The sequence below is a fragment of the Microtus oregoni genome, unplaced genomic scaffold (genome assembly GCF_018167655.1).
Source record: "Microtus oregoni isolate MIOR12 unplaced genomic scaffold, Mior012 000047F_ref0000412, whole genome shotgun sequence".
NCBI lineage: Eukaryota > Metazoa > Chordata > Mammalia > Rodentia > Cricetidae > Microtus > Microtus oregoni.
In genome coordinates, this window is record NW_024543221.1 from 12560805 (window position 1) to 12580278 (window position 19474).

At 45.0% G+C, this 19474-nt stretch overlaps 1 protein-coding gene across 1 annotated transcript in view; it reads left to right on the forward strand.

Annotated features, from left to right (window-relative positions):
• The window catches only part of Ush2a (usherin), a 669744-nt gene that overhangs the window by 408019 nt on the left and 242251 nt on the right, over positions 1–19474 (forward strand). The window contains 2 exon segments of the mRNA XM_041635252.1: positions 82–225; positions 228–260. Coding sequence (XP_041491186.1) covers positions 82–225; positions 228–260 — 177 coding nt within the window.

Sequence of the window (19474 nt, forward strand, 5' to 3'; positions counted from 1 at the left end):
CACTACATCTTCATCAACCCAAGAAAATACTCAAGTAAGCAAAGAAAATACTCATTAAGTGGAATTTTCCTCTTCAACCAGGAGGTGGTAACTACACCCTCCTCAGTGGCACAAAAACCATCCTCAGCAGTGAAGGGAAACATCTCCGGATGCTGGTTCACGACTTGGTTTTTTGCTCACACTACACGGTCCAAGTGAATGCTTCCAACAGCCGAAGCAGCATCCTCGTGACCCTGTGTCTGTTGAAATACGTCCAGCGGGTGAGTTTGAAAACTGCTGTCAGCTTTCTGATCTTGTACAGGAAGCCTAGAGCTAAGTGACTATGGGACACTTTATTTTAAAACAGAGGCTCAGCTGTAATTCTGAATGTTTGGGCAGTTTTGTCTTTTGAAAACTCATTATTTATATTCTTTTATTGCTTGGATGAGTCTGTTTTTATTCTTCTTATAGTGTGTGCTTATGTGTGTGCATGTGTGTGTGCATGTGGTATGTGTATGTATGTACATTCATGTCTGTTTATTTGTGTGTGTGAATGTATACATGTGTGCACATGTGTATGTATATATTTGTATACACAGGTATCTCTGAATATCTTTATCTTAAAAACATTAGTAAATGTGTTTATTTGTAATTCGTTGTTTGATGGTTTTTTTTGTTGTTTGTTTCCTTGTTTTTTTCAACTTGTCAAATTTTGTTAAACTTTTTTAGTTTTGACAACATATTTCTAAGGAGATGTTTGGGAAGGCATCAGTGTTCAGGAGTTATTGGAGAATCATGAAAAAGTACAACCCTTTTGCCCCTCCTTAGAACATATGGACAATATCACATTTTAAATCTCGGTCCTCTTTGGAAGGATCGGCAAGTGGCCATTACAGTAGCAGCTCATCCACACACTGAATCGCCTTTCCTGTGTGAAATGCAGTGCATTCTGGGTATGTTTATTTTAAAATATTTCTATTTAAAATTGATGCCGTTTAAAATAAGCATAATTATCCTAAAATGTGCAGTCGACTGCACCCCATGTTCTAACTATTTGTGAGGTCTCAGTGGTAAGAAGACATGTCTCCCTCAGATTGGTATTCACAGCTCCTGAACGGGAAACGGGCTACAGAGTAGGAGAACGCGGCTCAACTGGGTCTCCCAATGTGGGCTTTCTGAACCTACTCAATGACCAGGGAATGTCTGTCCTGCCTCCAAACTTTCAGCACCAAAGAACTTTAATAACTATGTGCTCCATGGACAGCATTCCTACTGACTTAGAGCATTCTCAGTTCCTAGCAATTCAGTCTGTGTTCACAAAGGAGCTCACTTCATGCATTGTCTGTGCCTTTAAGCCTGTGTGTTCTAAGAGGATCGTGTGTGTGTGTGTGTGTGTGTGATAATGACTCAGTAAAATAGCACATTTTTATTCTCACTCGATATACGCGTGAAAGGTGTGTTTGCCCATGCAAGGATCAATGTCACGGAAACAGGGGTAGCTACGTCATTGCTTCGCAGGTGTGTGCCGGAGCTGAGGCTCCACTGTGACCCACAATCTGGGATTAGTGTGCCATCGCGAGTAAGTACCTGGGAGTCCAGATTCGGGAGGTGACCCTTCACCCAGAGAGGAAGCGGCGCCTTTAGAGACAGTGTGTGTCACTTTATTGCCACCATTAGGACTTATTTTCTCCCATCATTAGATTGTTGTTGATTACAATTAAGAAACTTGCCGCTTTGAAATTATCTTTTTTATGACCTTGTGGCAGTTTAAAGGTGATAGCTCATTGATTAAATAGGTTTTAGTTCATGCTTCCTTTTACCTAATGAGCTGAAAACATATTATGATGATTTACACATAAAAATCATGCTGGAAAGCATGTGGCATTCAGTGGAATATGTGTGTTTAAGTAGAATTAAATTAGTGCTGAGAGTTATTAAAGAAATCTTGCATGCCTTCCAGTGAGCTGTGCTTCATACCGAAGTGGACAGTAAATGAGCCAGCTCACGGAAGGCGACCGGCGGGCAGAGGCGCCTCTGTGTGCTGCTTGCTTTGTGTTGTGTTTGGCTGGAACAGTCCGTGCCATCTCTTTGCCCTCTGTGGCCGACCTCTCTGATGGTAATGCCAAATTCGTCGTGTCTTTCCACACCACACTGGATAATGTGAGGTTTGAAATGAAATAGTCTGAGCTATGGGTTGTTTTCAGATACATCAAAAACACCATAACAGAAAGTTTGGTGGGGGGTGGGGGGATGTCGTTGGTTTGTCTTTACCTAATATTTGCTATCAAATGTTACCTGGGGTGGGGTTGCTCAGAAGAGATGGCCCAGCATGCAAGAGTACTTACTGCAGACACATGACTTATTGCACAGTCAGCTGCCCTGGAAAAGCTGGGCTTGACTGCATGCCTGTAATCCCAGTACTGGGCTTGTGAACTAGGAGACAGGGAGGTACCTGGATCTAAACTGTGGGGAGTCAAGACAAGAGGGTGTTGTGGGTACTTTGCCACCAGCCAATCTAACCAGAACAGCTGTAGTTGAGCCAGAGATCCTATCTTAAAGGAATCAGGTGTGAAGTGACCAATCAGGATGCTTGGCATCAACGTATGCATATATGCATCTGCACACGCGTGTGCATATACTCCATGCATACCCCGACAAAGAGTTTAGTTACCCTTGGTTATCATTCCTCAGTTTCCCTCAGGTCCAGTCTCTACCTGAGTATCTTTATACAATAGTCAGCTGCAAAGCTGCGACCTCTCCGCACACAGTATCCAGTGGAGAGAGGCTGTGGCCATGTATATCTAGCTGAAATCCAGAGAGTTAAAGTAGGAAACAGCCCCATGTTTCATGAGCTTGCCGATCCTAACTGCTGGCTTTCTCTCAGATGAGCATAGGATGAACACCTCTTAGCTTCTGCAGGAATTTGGAAAAAGAAGACAGGAAAATGCAGTCCTAAGAATTTTAAATGCCAGGCTGGAAAAGTGGCTCAGCACTTAAGAGTGCAAAAATCTCTTCTTGCAGAGGGCCCTTCAGAGTTTGGTTCCCAGAACCTGTCAGGCTGTTCACAACTTCCTATCACTCAAACTCCAAAAGATCTGATGCCCCCTGCTGGACTCTTCTGGCAATGCATCACACACACACACACACACACACACACACACACGTCTCTGGGCTGATGCTGGTGAGACCTCTCATCACGTGTTTCCAAGTAACTGTCTTTTACCGATGGGAAATCTGAGTGTAAGAATCCAAGGCTCACTGGTGAGATGGTTCAGTGGATCAAGGACGTGCTGTGCCATCAAGAGAACCTAATTTCATCTCCAGAAGCACGTTTGAAATGCCAGGCTTACACCTAGAAACCTAGTGGTGAGGAGAGTGCCAGAGAGTCCAGCTGAATCAGAAAGCTCCAGTCCAGGGAGAGACCACGTCCCCAAGCAGAAAGAGCAGATTGACTGGGGAGGACACTGGATGTCAGCCGCTGGCTTCCACATGCATGTACACACATGCAAACCCAGAACAAAGACACACACATACTCACAAAGGAAATCTGATGAGCACATGCTATCTGAAGTTTGCTTCCAAGGGCTAAGTATGTAGATTAATGGTACTCAGGCCCCAAAACCTTATATATAAAAAAAATAAATAAATTTTTAGTCTTTGGGATTCTGGTGGAGTATCTCTTGCTTTTGTCTGTGGAGTCCTACCCCACCTCCCCTGTGCTCTCAGGATTCTAAAATCCTGCAACCACTGTGTTTTGTATTATTTCTACAACATAATTCTCATTGGTGTTAAGGTACTTTGGGAAATGAAAGATCACTTTAATCCAAGCTCTCGAAGAGCATTATGGGACAGGTACAAGAGTTCTGGGCAAAGAGTTTAAAAAAAAAATAAAAAGGAATCCAAACGTTAATCCATAAATATGAAACCTCCTTGTGACCTTTACCCCACCAAGGTCTGGAGTTACTAATGGGGTTAGGATTCCAGCACTTAATGGGGCTCAGGGCATCTGTGTTTTGTATGCATGGAATTCGGTCTTCAGTTTAATAAGTGGTTGACATTGGTGATGTCCCTTAATTTGCTTAAATCTAATTGGCTCTTTTATCAGTCAAACCTGTATGGATTGGCAATTGATCAGAAGGGGCCAGCCATGACTCTGCATGTAGTTAAATGGTGGAAGCACCTGCTAAAGCCGCCGTGGCCGGATAATCAGCCGAGGATGAAGGAATGTGCTTAGAGACGGAGGGTGAGGGAGCTCCCAAGTTCTGCGGGATCTTCAAGTTCAGAACAAAGACGTTATGGACTGTATAAATTTTAAATACACTGCATTTTGCCTCCAGACTTAAACCTTTTTTTTTCCAGATGAACTGAAATCTTGTCTGAAACTGTCTTTGTTACATCAAAGACCTACTCAGAGAGCAGGAGGAGACAGCGGGATCATGAAAGGGCATAGTTTAAAATGATTACTGACATAGTTCACACTGACGAGCTACATCCGGATTATATTTTTCTATGAATGTTTCCTATTTTTGCAGAAGGAATCATTTTCTTCTGTTTATCTAAACGGTTTCAATTCAACCAGGATGGAGCTCAGAACCACCTGTAATTCTAAACCCCATTCAGTTTGCTCCAGCAATAAATAAATTGGTGGTTTCAACCTTTGATTAGAATTCCTACAGCTTAGATGTTCTGTTAAAATAGAAGGCTCGGGGAAGCCATTGTTTTCTGAAATGTGTTCTCCAAAAGCGGAAAACAGAGAGACCCGGAAAGTGACTACAAGTGGTTCATCCTCAGGAGTCTTTCCCTCGCCCCTCCACTCTAGCTGATGAGTCAAGTCATCCTCAGTCTTCATAGCTCTGATTCGGGCTGCCTGATTTCCCCCTTATAGGATTACCTGGCAGGTGCAAGAGCAGTGTGTTTATTTGTGTGGTTAGGGACCATTCAGTGCTCGCTTCCTGTATTGCTCTGCTGTGCTGTAGGGACCTGTATGTGGAGATTAGACACATAAAATATTTCTGCCCTGCTTTTATTTTATTTTCATCTTTTAAGGTTTTTTATTTATATGTGCACCCGTAATTTACTCACATGTATATATGCAAATCACATGTATGTCTAGTGCCAACAGAGATCAGAAGAGGGTGTTGGATCCCATAGAGCTGAAGTAATGGGTTGTTTTGAGCCACCATGTGGGAACTCAGAACAGAACAGGGGCCTCTGCAAAAGCAGTACATGCTCTTAACTGCTGAGCCAGCTCTCCAGCCCAAGTCTTGCCTGTTTTTAAAAGAACAGTAGATAGGCACCGAAAACTTTGAAAATCATTTATTACATTTTTCCTTGAAGGAGAAAATCTTTCTTACCAGCAAAATTAATATGGGCATTTTCTTTTTGTGTAAATATCAAGAAATCTACGTTAATAAAATCATGCCTAAAATCTGTATAACTCAGGGCCAGGGAGATGGCTTAGCACGTAGTTGCACCAGCCCGATGACCCAAGTTCAATCCTTGGACTCCATATGAGAAGCAGGATGCAGAGGTGCGCGTATCAGGGAAACCGAGGTAGGGACAAGACAACATGCTGGGCGCTCGCAAGCCAGTACTAGCCTGGAATGCTAGGCTGGAATACCAGCTTGCAGCATGTGGTACAAAGCAAAAGCCATAAGAAACTGTGCTTCACAGGGGTAAAAATGAAGAAGTGACCCCCATAAATAGTTCTCTGACCAGCACACGTGTACCCACACATAGATGGAAAATAATTAATTAAAACGTCTATAACTCAATATTTGAAGGAACAGTGTGTTCCTTTAATGTGTGGTGATTAAAACATTCTTTGAGTTATTTCTAAAATCTGGAAGTTTTCTTTCTGATTTCTTCTTAGCTCTGCCACAGTTTATCAGACATTGATTGGCTGTGAAGGCAGAAACAATGTTTGGTTTCTACATGGTTGTAGCCCAAGAGGATGAGACAAAGTATTTGCTGGATAGGTGACTGAGCAGAACATGCTGTGGGCATTAGGACTGGTATTGAAAACTGTTTCTGCTGTCCCCGTGTCTTTTACTTAGACAATCTTTCTTTTTTTGGGTTTAAAATTAGATTGAAGTCATCACATTATTGGTCTTACTCTTGTCAATATTGACATCATACTACAGAAACATCATACTCTTGACATCTTGAAGTCTCTGTAGGTTGTGTTTAATTCTTCATTTTAACCATCATTTTTAATTAGCTATTGAGAAGGGTAGTTAAAACAGGACTTTAAAAAATAAATACAAATATATGTTGAATATAATTCAACTCAGAGCAGGTACCTACATACTAATTTTGCATGTGGCTAATTATTTACCTGTAAGTTTTTATATAGAGCCAAGTTGTTTTCTTAGGGAGTTAATTTGTCATTTAAGAGTCTAGCATACTTCTTCCAAAAACTGTATCCATAATGCATAGTTTATGATTCCCAATTTAAAGTTAAAGCAGAACTGGGGGCAGGAGAGATGGTTCATCTGTTAAGAATGTTCGCCACCCTTTCTGAGGACTGAAGTTGGGTTTGTAGCACCCATATTGGGTGGCATTTAACCACCTGTGCCTCCAGCTATAGGGAGTGCAGCACCCTCTCTGTCCTTCGTGGCCACTGAACACACCTGTGTACACACACACACACACACAAATATTCAAAAGGGAAGAAAAATGTAAAGATAATTAAGTGGACTCTAGTTACAGGGTTTTTCTGTTTTCACAACCTCACAGTACTGACAGGATAGTATGATTAATTCCTAATTTTAAGTTGTATAAAACAATTAATTCTTATAGAAACTAATCTCTGTTATCCTCATAATTTTGTAACATTTAATTAAGTTATAAAATGATGCTGAGGAGCACAGCTGACATGAACTCTTTTGGCAAAATAAAGCTGTCTCTCGGCGAGCAAAGCGCTATGGGTGACAGTCAAATTTTATCTTTGAGCTTAAGAGATCATTTAATATCCCTCTCTGTGCAGTGCAGAAGAAATAGAAAACATGTGTTCATTCAGAAAATTGGTTAAGAACGGCTAACGAAAAGAGTCTATGCTGTTTAAGAGCAGGGAGTGAGCCCATAGTGTGGGGATGCTCTGCTCTCGGGAAGAGAACCCAGCCTCAGGAGAACAGGACGAGCCCTTAGCTCAGACCATGGAAAACAACGGCTCTGCTTTGAAAAAAAAAAAAAAAATGGACATCATCCACATGTTCCTTCAGTTGACCAGGAGATGAGTCTGAGACTCTTAATGTCATTCATGCAAGTGTTTGTTTATTAATTTATTCATATCTCATTGGAGGCCATACACACAATGATACAGTGTTGAGGTCAGAGGACAGCCTAGGGTGCCGGTTCTCTCCATTCACCGTGTGGTACCTGGACACAAACTCAGGCAAGCAGGCCTGGTGGCAAGTGATTTCACCTACTCCCTTCCTTCGCTTTTTTAACGAAAAAAAAAAATTAATTTTTTTCTATAATTTCAACCCAAAGCTTGTTCTAGGGCCCCAGAAGTCGACTGTAGGTACATAGAACTCTCGGGCCACCTATTTCATTTCCCAATGCTGCAACCGTGAGAGTCTACTGGACTTCCACGCCCGCAGATATTTCTTAATAATATGACAAGATGCTCCTCAAAAAATAAATCAAACTCATAGTTTTTAAAGAGGTAGGACTTCCCTTTGCCTGCTCTAAGACCCGCTCAGCATGTGTTTGATGTCTGCATTCTGATGGCCATCCATCCACCTTGACTTATTTGTGAGATTTTAGTAGATACTTCCACATGCAATGGGCCACAGTATGTTTTAAGAAGTGTGCAAAGGGATGAAAATAAACAAAATAATCCTCTACACTTGAAAGCGTTGAAACCGAAACAAAGAATGGGCTAGTGTGGTGTGTTCCAGTGTCTAGAGGGCGGAAGGAAAGGGAAGGTTGACAGCCTTTTATTAGTCTGAGGGCCCAAAGAAGACCTAAGACAGAGCTGAACAGTATTCTTGAAACAACACACACTCCACCACATAAACAGATGGTTCATCCTTGCCTTCGGTATATTAAAAACCACGCAGTTTATATCTGGATATCCCAGTTCTTAGGAATCTTCAGAGGAGTTGTGCATAATGTCTTCCTTCTCTGCATGTCTTCCAAATGTGCTACCATTTCTTTTTCAACCTAGGGAAAAAAATCTCAAGCCATGGAAGGTGATAAAGTAGTTGAACTCACAAAATAAACTGTATTTAGATTCTTCATAAAATAATGTGTGTTTCAAAACACGTAACTCCCTGTCTGGCTTTATTCCTGCTTGCTCCTAAATAGTTCATTAGAGCAGAGCCAGGGTGTCAGTGTCTGTCTTTAATATATGCTCAGACCCTTTGACTCCAGTTCTTACCTTCGGTTTCCTAAAACGGATAGTTTGCAGCGCGGTAGGTGTGGGTGTGTGTCTGGGTATGTGCGCATGCTCACATTCACGTTTATAAAGTTACACATCCTGAGCCTGAGAAGGGGCGGCATTTTCCTGTGACCGTTTGTGAAGTCTCTTTTACTTTTTATGCTGATTGTCTTGACAGTGGACTTCCTGCTTATAAAAACAGTCTGGAGAGGCACAAACTTCTGAGCTACGCGGAAGAAGGAAGCGAACTTTGAAGTGCACTTAGGGAGCGCGCAGCAAGCCTCCAGCCAAGAGCTAGCAGTCGTGTCCATTTGCATACTATTCTCCTGTGGTTTATATAGACACACATGCCCCCACACACAATTAAGTACTATCTTCAGAGCATCCTGGGGCAAGGCGGAGAGACTGAGAAAATAATTAAATGAAAATCACATTTTCCCCCTACTTTACCAAGGGAGAAAGATGGGAGGTATTGCCTCTCCGAGTTTCATTGATATTAAAAATCATATTTTTAAAAGGAGTAAGTACAATTCTCCTGTCTGCATTTCATCTCGGAAGGAAGGTTTATCTTTAACTTCAGGTGAAAAGAAAATCATGTACATGTGACAGCTTCGCTGTTTAAATGCAGCTTGAAATTTTATTTGAATTCTCAGAGTGCCCCGAAGAAATGTTTCTTTTATTTCTTAGAAAATAGTATTATTCTTTTCTTCTCCTTCTTTATCATAGAGCAACTCAATGCCTGCTTTGCATAAAATCCTGCGAACATTTACCCTCCTGTATAGCCATTCTTAGGAAACTAAGGAAATCTTTAATGAAGCTCCTCACCAGGGGCTCACCCCAATCTCTTCATTAACAATGTAAATAGTAACACATTCCCTTCGCTTAGCTCCATACATGGGGAAAGACTGCCCTGGTCCAGAGTTGCTAGATGCTTTCTTAATGGAAAATAGACCATGACTTTAGTGGAATATCCCTCCCAAACCCTGTGCTATTCTGATTATTAACTGATTGGTACAAAAAAAAACTTCAGTGTGCAGGTGGCAATTGTCCAACCAAAAAATTGAAAGTGTGGAAAGCAGGCGTTCCTAAAAGACAGGTGACTAACTCCGGGAGTCACACCTGGTCCTCACACGTCAGCGGTTGCCTTCGGCTTTGTGCCAACTTCCCTGCTTATTGTAATGGATGATGTCTTATCTCCCAGAATACAGAACAAATGGCTGAATGATGCAGGATGCAGAGGGGACTCAGTGGCCTTTTTCCTCTGTCTCTCAGCATTTGTAGTATCTCTAGGCAAACAATTGTCTGCTAACCCCTGCTCCTTTTCTTCAGTCTCAGTTATGGGGGTCAACTGGGGTCTAAATTATTAACTAGAATGTTCCCAAAGCCAACAATTTGAGAGCTTTAAATTGAATGCTCTCATTCCATCTTTGGTTCAGAGTTTCCATGATGTATGTTCTCCTCAGCGCCTCTTTACCCGCTGCCACCTCAGTTACCAGATCAACTGTCCTGTTCTCCCAGGGCTTGCCTTTAACTCACCCACATTTCCGTCAAAGCACTAGAGTAGGGATCACAGGCAACCAGGGCGCGAGGCATCCAAGCTGTAATGTTTCCCTTTAGATAAAAATGGTAGAAACTATCAGCTCAAGGTATAAAGAAAACAAGTTCCATGTGTGGCAGGTAAAAGCAAAGATAAGAATAATCAGGGAAATTAGGAAGGCAGACAATTCCTGCTGGTTTGCACTCTGTTTCTGTAGTCCACTGAGCTCTGAGGCTGTGTGGCAGATGAGTGTGTACAGATAAGGCATTGTATGTCAGTTTTGTACTCTGTGGTTTCGGGTATCTCCCAGGGTATCTATCTCAGAACCTGTTGCCCTCAGATGAGGAAGGGCTGCAGTACTGTATCCTCAGCGAATGACAGTGGCTTCTTTAGCTTTCATTCTTGTACAACCTACCTTGACTCGTCCAGGGATCTACCTTCCCTCTCAGAATGAACATGGGCTCCATTATTCTGTTTCTCATGTGTGTTGTGTGTTCCATCAAAACCATGAAACAAGCACTCCGTCAACAAGGGAACATGCCCGCCACACGAATCCTTGGACTCTATGAATAATCTCTCACCAGCTATCACATTTGGGAAGGTCTGCAAATGTCACCAGCATGGAGAAAGAAGAGTGGGTCAGAGCAAAGTGTCGGGGTCTACTGAGCTAGTGAAGCCATCTAATGACAAGCATTCATTCCCAAATGTATTTTAACCACTGAAACTCTCTTGGGTAAAACTGTTCTCTGATTGTTTCTGAACCAGCCACAAATTCCTATACAACATGTCCCTGCCCTTAAGGTTAAGAGAACTGTCTGACCACGTAACTATCTCTCTGCTTCTGGAAACAATGCTTGCTTGCTCCTGGTGTCCATAGCTGTCCTTCTGCATATATCACAAGTGCAGATTTTCCTTTAAAAACTCCTAAAACAAACTGGAGGTCCAGGCAGCTTCCTGCTATTCTACTTGGGACAGCCCCATGAGTGATAAGTAAAGACTCCATATGACCTATAGAAGATAGGCTAGAATCTGGTGGTTGCACTGGCCATATTGAATCCAATACTACAGAAGACCAACTCTTTGTCTGGATTTTCCTCTCAAAGGAGCCAGTTAGCTCTTATCATGATTTTAGCCTATGAGTTGGGCTTTATTACTTGGAAGCAAGATTCTTGGAGGGAGACAGCCAAAGTAGAGAACAGCACCCTTAGCCTTCTTGCAGACAATATCAAACCAGGAGGCTTGGTGTGTGCCTGCTTTTGTCTAAGCACTCAAAGGAGGGAGTTTCCAAAAGCAAGCCTGATACGAAATAAAACAATCACTCCTAAGACTATGTGACTGCTGGCTTGCCATGAAGATGCTCTCTTGCCCTGGAAGTGCTCCCTTGCCCTGGAGGTGCTCCCTTGCCCTGGAGGTACTCCCTTGCCCAGGAGGTGCTCCCTTGCCCTGGAGGTGCTCCCTTGTCCTGGAGGTTCTCCTTTGCCCTGGAGATGCTCCCTTGCCCTGGAGATGCTCCCTTGCCCTGAAGGTGCTCCCTTGCCCTGGAGGTACTCCCTTGCCCAGGAGGTACTCCCTTGCCCAGGAGGTGCTCCCTTGTCCTGGAGGTACTCCCTTGTCCTGGAGGTGCTCCCTTGTCCTGGAGGTGCTCCCTTGCCCTGGAGGTGCTCCCTTGCCCAGGAGGTGCTCCCTTGCCCAGGAGGTGCTCCCTTGCCCAGGAGGTGCTCCCTTGTCCTGGAGGTGCTCCCTTGCCCTGGAGGTGCTCCCTTGCCCTGGAGGTACTCCCTTGCCCTGGAGGTGCTCCCTTGCCCTGGAGGTGCTCCTTTGCCCTGGAGATGCTCCCTTGTCCTGGAGGTGCTCCCTTGTCCTGGAGGTGCTCCCTTGTCCTGGAGGTGCTCCCTTGCCCTGGAGGTGCTCCCTTGCCCTGGAGGTGCTCCCTTGCCCAGGAGGTGCTCCCTTGCCCAGGAGGTGCTCCCTTGCCCAGGAGGTGCTCCCTTGTCCTGGAGGTGCTCCCTTGCCCTGGAGGTGCTCCCTTGCCCTGGAGGTGCTCCCTTGCCCTGGAGGTGCTCCCTTGTCCTGGAGGTTCTCCTTTGCCCTGGAGATGCTCCCTTGCCCTGGAGATGCTCCCTTGCCCTGGAGGTACTCCCTTGCCCTGGAGGTACTCCCTTGCCCAGGAGGTACTCCCTTGCCCAGGAGGTGCTCCCTTGTCCTGGAGGTACTCCCTTGTCCTGGAGGTGCTCCCTTGCCCTGGAGGTGCTCCCTTGCCCAGGAGGTGCTCCCTTGTCCTGGAGGTGCTCCCTTGCCCTGGAGGTGCTCCCTTGCCCTGGAGGTGCTCCCTTGCCCTGGAGGTACTCCCTTGTCCTGGAGATGCTCCCTTGTCCTGGAGGTACTCCCTTGCCCTGGAGGTGCTCCCTTGTCCTGGAGGTGCTCCCTTGTCCTGGAGGTGCTCCCTTGTCCTGGAGGTGCTCCCTTGCCCAGGAGGTGCTCCCTTGCCCAGGAGGTACTCCCTTGCCCTGGAGGTGCTCCCTTGTCCTGGAGGTGCTCCCTTGTCCTGGAGGTACTCCCTTGCCCTGGAGGTGCTCCCTTGCCCTGGAGGTGCTCCCTTGCCCTGGAGGTGCTCCCTTGCCCTGGAGGTGCTCCCTTGTCCTGGAGGTGCTCCCTTGTCCTGGAGGTACTCCCTTGCCCTGGAGGTACTCCCTTGTCCTGGAGGTGCTCCCTTGTCCTGGAGGTACTCCCTTGCCCTGGAGGTGCTCCCTTGCCCAGGAGGTGCTCCCTTGCCCAGGAGGTACTCCCTTGTCCTGGAGGTGCTCCCTTGCCCCGGAGGTGCTCCCTTGTCCTAGAGGTGCTCCCTTGCCCAGGAGGTGCTCCTTTGCCCTGGAGGTGCTCCCTTGCCCTGGAGGTGCTCCCTTGCCCTGGAGGTGCTCCCTTGTCCTGGAGGTGCTCCTTTGCCCTGGAGGTGCTCCCTTGCCCTGGAGGTGCTCCCTTGCCCAGGAGGTGCTCCTTTGCCCAGGAGGTACTCCCTTGTCCTGGAGGTGCTCCCTTGCCCAGGAGGTGCTCCTTTGCCCAGGAGGTGCTCCCTTGCCCAGGAGGTGCTCCTTTGCCCAGGAGGTGCTCCCTTGTCCTGGAGGTGCCCCTAGAGTCACTGCACCCCTAGTCTCCTGAGAACATCTTTCTCCTCTTACAGGTCACAGTGATGAGTTTCACCAACAGTATTCCTTCTTCTCAGCAATTAGGTTTGGCCTCAGTGTTTTTCTGTGTCTGGGGCTTCTGATGGCAGAATTCTCAGACCTGAGCCTCACCAGTGCTTCCCCTAGTGTGTGTCATTCCATTACCTGAGAACTTACTCCAAGTCCAGATTTCTTCTATGCGTTTCCTTGAGTACGCATGTGTGATGAGTACGGGTATTTATATGTCTGTTTGTATGATACAGGCTTGCATGCACATTTGACTACACACATATGTGGAGGCCACCGGCTGACAGCAGGTGTCTCTCTCAATCAGTCTTCATCATATTCACTGAGGCAGCGTCTCTCCATTGAACGTGGAGCTTACCCTTGTGACCAGTCTGGCTAGCTAGTGGGCTTCCCGGCCCATATTGAGGTGCAGGCATGTGGAAATCCAAACTCTGGCCCTGCTTCATGCTTGTTGCTTATGAGTCAAGGGCTCTAACCATGAGCATCTTCCTAGCATCCCAAGATCAAACTCCTGAGCCCTACCCTCCAACTACGACACCAGCTTATCTGAGACGGAAGCTCTGTTTTAGTGATTCCCTCTCTTTGCTCCCCAGTGCAGGTCATTCAGATATTCTAGTTTGACAGCCGTGGAATTAGATCATCTTTAAAATGCACACAAAGCGAACATGTCACGTGTTCATATTCACAACTGTATTTCACATTCGTAAGTAGGTCACCGAATTCCGGCAGGGAAATAGGTCAGCCAGTTTTCCGTGCCTAACATTCTTAGGGACAGAGGCTTCCCTCACAGCGTTCCTGAATGGGATGGAGACAGACACCCCAGGCAGCTGGTTCCAGATGCCGAGGACACCAGCAGCACCAGAAAGCAGCAGGCTCACTGTCTATGCACTGAGGAACGCAAATGACCCTACCGTGAAGATGCTGCCGAGGAAATTTCCTCTGCTCCTGGATTCCTTCATGGAACATCTGTTACCAGGATGTCCATGTAAGTGAACCTGAGTCTCTTCCCCATGGCTCTCCTCAATGAGCAACTCATGATCTGGCTACATCTTTAGCACGGATTCCAGGGGTTTCTGGCTCTTAGACCAGAAGAGTTAGCTTTTTGACTTTTTTTTTCCTTTTAGAAGTTCGTAAATACAACTCCACAGAGTATCCTGATGCAATTACTAGTTGCCAAGAGGACCATTAAGATGATGCAGTGTTTTATTTGGCAAAAAGAGTTCTTTGATAGAGTGGTTATTTATACCAAGGGAGCCCTCACTGGGTGCAGGTGTTTCTCTTTTACTTTTTTATTAGCGTATAGTAATTGTATAAAAAAATGAGATTTGTTGTGTTTTGCATATATGCATTCAGTGTGCTTTGATCATACGAAAACTCAGTTCTCCCAAAGTCCATGAGAAAGCTGCTCTTCAGCCTTCATTTCTGTACAAGTTTGGGAAGCAAGATCCATTTGTCACTAGGCCTTGCCACTAGGAGACGAACTCCAATACCTATGAACCTGGACATCTGAGCCTTTCCGTCAGCCTCCCTAGCTTCTCCCGCAGAGGTAGCACACTTTTTTAGGCCCCGCCCTTCAATTGGAGCTAAAGAAATAACTTGACTCTACAAGTGTGTCTAAACTAATTTGAAGCATATTGATTGGCTGAGCCACTGAAGGTTGAAAACCTGGTGAAGGGATCAAAGCATGTCCCTGAGTGAACTGGCCGACTGATGCTTTCCACTGCAGCATATAACAAGTGAGGGGAAAAGTCACTGAGACATATTTCACGAGCCTCACAGAGTAGCATGGTGCAGAGCGATATACCACCATGCACAGTCTATAGAGATGGTAAAGGGACAACCAACGTGCCCCATCCACTCCCAAGGTAGTTACAAGGACAAACTTTCCACCAATAACATCTTTCAGGTGCAACCTGGAACTCCTACCACATACATGAATTAATAAAAACATAAAGTAGATCTAAAACGATGTCTCAGTTTTAAAAGTGATTGCCACACAGGCCTGGTGACCTGAGCTTCATCCCTGGACTCCCCCTAAGAGAAAAGAATCAGCTCCACAAAGCTGACCTCTGACCTCTTCAGGAATGCCATGGCCCATTTGCACGCACATATACACATCATGCATAAACACAAAATAATAATAATATGTTTGCAATTTTTAAAAATATGTAGAATTCAATTTAAAAAATAAAACCTACTGCACACTCAGAAAAAGTGACTGCTGAGTTGGCACTCTGCTGCTCCGTGTAGGGAAGGCCTCGCCTTCTCTGAAGGCATCTTTTCTATACTTCCGGGTCATGAAAGACTCCAGCTTGGAATGTACAGGTCTTCCTTTGACTCTCATGTGAATATTTAGATTTTTCTCTTCTGTTTGCTGTTGCAGAAGATCCGTGCAGGTGTTGCACAGAGAAGTTCATTAAAGCATGTTCAAATACATTTACCCAACATTAGTGTGTCAGAATGGCGTCGTTATTGTTAATTACTGACTTGTCGTCTCATTGGGCCCATATTAAATTTCAGATCTTTCTGTTAATTCTCTCTGTGTCTCAGAGGAAATGAGTGTATCTGATTTTCTGATTGAGCATAGTGTGTGCTCTTGTAAAGACATGCAATTTATCTCGTGAAACTAACTTTTTAAAATTAAAAAAAAAAGTCCTTGAAAGACAGGCAAAAAGTCTACCTCTGCAAGGACAATGACAAATGAATGAAAGAATATATTACTAAAACGCCATTCCGTGGACAGTTTTAAAACTCTCTGGTTTGGCAGAGGCATTTGTTCACAGTGGAGTGCTGTCGATGTTACAGAATCCACCGCCATTAGTCACACGAATACGTGGAGAAAGTAGTCCCTGGGATGGCTACCTCAGCGTTCACCTGTGTCTTCTGGTCAGAAAGGAAGAACACTCCTTCATCAGAATCTGAATTTGGGGCCTTGAGAAATGCCTCAGCTGCCTTGTCTTTATACAAGCAGGAAGATGTGAATTTGATACTGTGGCACCCACACAAACATGTTATCCACGCGCACACCTTCTTGCGATCCACTGCTGGGAAAGCAGAGAAGGACTGACCGCTGGAGCTCGCTGGCCACCCAGTCTAGCCTGTTGGCAAACTCCATGCTCTTCAAAAGAGTATATCATAAAGAATGAGGTGAAGGGCAGCTAAGGGCACATCGTGCTGACCTCCGACCTCCGTAATCCTGCATACATGTTGCACTCATCAGCATACATGTGTATGACTGCCCTCTCCCCTCCCACACACACACATTAAAGAAAACCTTCAGTAGGAATGTCATGAATATTCTGGTTGACTCTTATGAATTATAGAAGGATGTCTCTCAAATTACACATTTGTTGTGGAAGAAATGGACCAGAGTACCTGTTGACCCACGGGATCCCCCAAATAGCATCTTCACTTGTTGGTGATTTGATCACAGGGTCTTCCTTGGTGGCTTGGTAAAGAGTCACGAGGGTTTGCGTAGAAGGGACCAGCTGGTGTGTCAGGGGGTGCTGGCTACTGTTTAAAGATTGTAAAACACGATTCATGTGAAGTGAAAACGTATATTCATTTTCACTACTATGTTGAAAAATAAACTGGTGAACATCTAAATTTTTATTTTCCTTGATGATTCTACCGACTGCTTGCCTCTAAGCCCAGTGACTCAAGTCGGCTCCCCAAAACCCACAGGAAGGAAGGAGAAAAGGAACCTGAGCAAGTTATCCTCTGACCACATACCCCCTGCAACAACAGCAGCTATTCTTATTACTTAAAATGCTTATGGAAACTGAAGAACTGCTTAGGCAGGATGAGCAGGCTGGTGGCGGCCTATTAAATTATGAGTGAGCAGTAATCTCGGATGAGAGCAGCTGCCTGGGAGCGGGGGCTTGGGTGGGAAAGGCACGGGGTCTCTTCGTCTGCCTCATGTATCCGCTGTCTGCTCTCTCTGCCTTGGAGATCCCCTCCCCACAGTTTCTGGACCTTGATGTTTAATTTAACACAAAGGTCTTTGAGAAACACAGCAGGGGGTTGCTCCTGGCCGTGCTGGCATTGAGGAAATTGAAATGTACATGTTTTTTCTCATTTATCAAAGAAGGGCAAGAATCTAAAGTGACATTTTATATCAAATGAATTATGAACTGTGTACTTTGTACCTAAGGGAACAACAACTAAATTAGGGTTTTAGATAAAAAGGAGAGCATGACAGACACACAGAAAAATAGGTTTTTAATAAAACATACAGTAATTTCTGGTAGTGTGTCTAACAGCGACACGCTGTCTTGTAGTGGAGGTTGGGAGCACTTACAGCCTATTCGGAAATCTGTAAGATTTAAGTATATTTAAGAGATTCTCAGAAAGGATTAAACCTAAATTTCATATGGCATGAGCCTTATAACCAGGGAAATGGTCTTAGAAGTCTTAGGGATTTTTGTTTGTTTTCTCAACTCCTATTTTCTTAGAAAAAAATCAATTGCAAACCCTTAGTTTCTTGGAAAAGACAAGAGTGTAGGTTCTGTGTCAGGAAAATGTCATGAAGGATAAAAATGACTTCCGTGAGTGTGTCCCACCCCAACCCTCCTCTGTAGCACCGATACACACACTCACACGTGAGCCTCTGTAGCACCAATACACACACTCACTCACACGCGAGCAAGATATTCTCATTGACGTCCAGGTTTCTAAAATCACAGGGCCTGGTTTAAATCTTAATGTCTGATCCTGTCCTCTATATGACCCTGAGTGCTTTGGAGCATCCTGTGTGGCCCCAGGTTTTCCATTTGTAATGGGAAGAGATGATAAGGCTCGCATAGGAAGACTAAGGCTGATGATTCTGGGGACATGGAGAACACGGCACTGTGACTAACTGCCTTGGAATGCCCAGGCTTTTGCTGACAGTCGATCCCTGAGGTTAAGGTAGCTCTAGGATTTAACCCTCCAGATGGAAGTAAAGCAATATGGCCAGTGAGCATTAGCCTTGTCATGGAATGTCCTGGGGAATTAGGAGCATGTTCTTTCAGGTCAGGCTTGCTGCTATGCCCAGATTTATAACATTATAAGGAAAATTTTAATACACTAAGGTAAATAAGTTTGAGTAGTAATAGAAAGCAAGTCTTTTACACAGGGGGGGGTGGCATATGCCTTTAATCCAAGCACTGGCCAGGTAGAAATAGGCGGGTCTCTGAGTTCAAGGCCACCCTGGTCCACCAGGGTGAGTTCCAGGACAGCCGGGGGCTACACAGAGAAACCCTGTCTCAAGTACCTCCCCCCCAAAAAACCAACACTAAACTGGAAGCCACATACACACAAAGGACCTGATGCAGACCCCCTGAAGGCCCCTTGTCTTCTGCCTCAGGCTCTATGAATTTATACATTTTGATCACGTTGACTTAGAGGGCTTTCTTTTCTTGGGGTTCCCCATCTACTTGGTCTCTTAGACTCCTTCCACCTGCTCTTCCACAAGGTTTACTGGGTCCTGAGGAGAGGGATTTGATGAGGACATTCCACTTAGAGGCTAAGTGTGACAAGGTATGGATTCTGTCCTGTGGAGTGGGCCTTCAGTCAAATCAGATAGTTGGTTATTCCCACAAGCCTGTGTCATCACTGTACTAGTGTGTCTTGTAGGCAGGACACCGTTGTCAGTCTGAGGGTTTGTGGCTGGGTTGAAATTCTCATACAAAACTGGAGAAGGGACCTTAGCAAGAGGGCATTGGTTTTGGCATTGTAAATTCCCAAGGGTCTATACATGAAAGAGATAAAAGCCCTTAGCAGCAATTCCGTATGAGGTCTATACCAGTGCGATAGAAGGGAACAATTACATGACTAAATTGCTAGAAATAATTATTATAATATCCTGGATACACATGTTCTTTACATTAACTATGCAAGCAACTGTCAGATGGGCTGCGAGTCAAACTAGGCGTATTTTGCCTTCTTGAAAACGTGCTCAGCCTGGGAAATTGTCAGTTTTTATTTTAGAATTTGATTCGAGCTCTACGATCCTTGAGCTGAAATCAATGCCTGTGTTTTCATTTCTTTCTTCTCACTGTTGTTTACCTCTTCAAATGAAGAATGTGAAGGTTGCGACCTTGTGAGCTGAGAGGCCGTCCTCACCCACTCAGGTGCTGTAGCAAACTGCTGCAGGCTGGAAGGCTTATCAATAACATGAACTTGTTTCTCAGGTGCTGGAGCTGGAAACCCCAAGACCAAGACACCAGTGTGTTTGATGTCTGGCCTGAGCACATTTTCCTCAGATGGAGCTGTCTGCTCACCCTACCCTTCCATGACAGAAAGACTAGAGAGTGCTCTAGAGTCTCTTCCTATAGACACTGAACAGATTCAAGAGGCCTCTGGGGCCTAAGCTCCTGCCACCCCCTTGTGGCCACCCAGGAG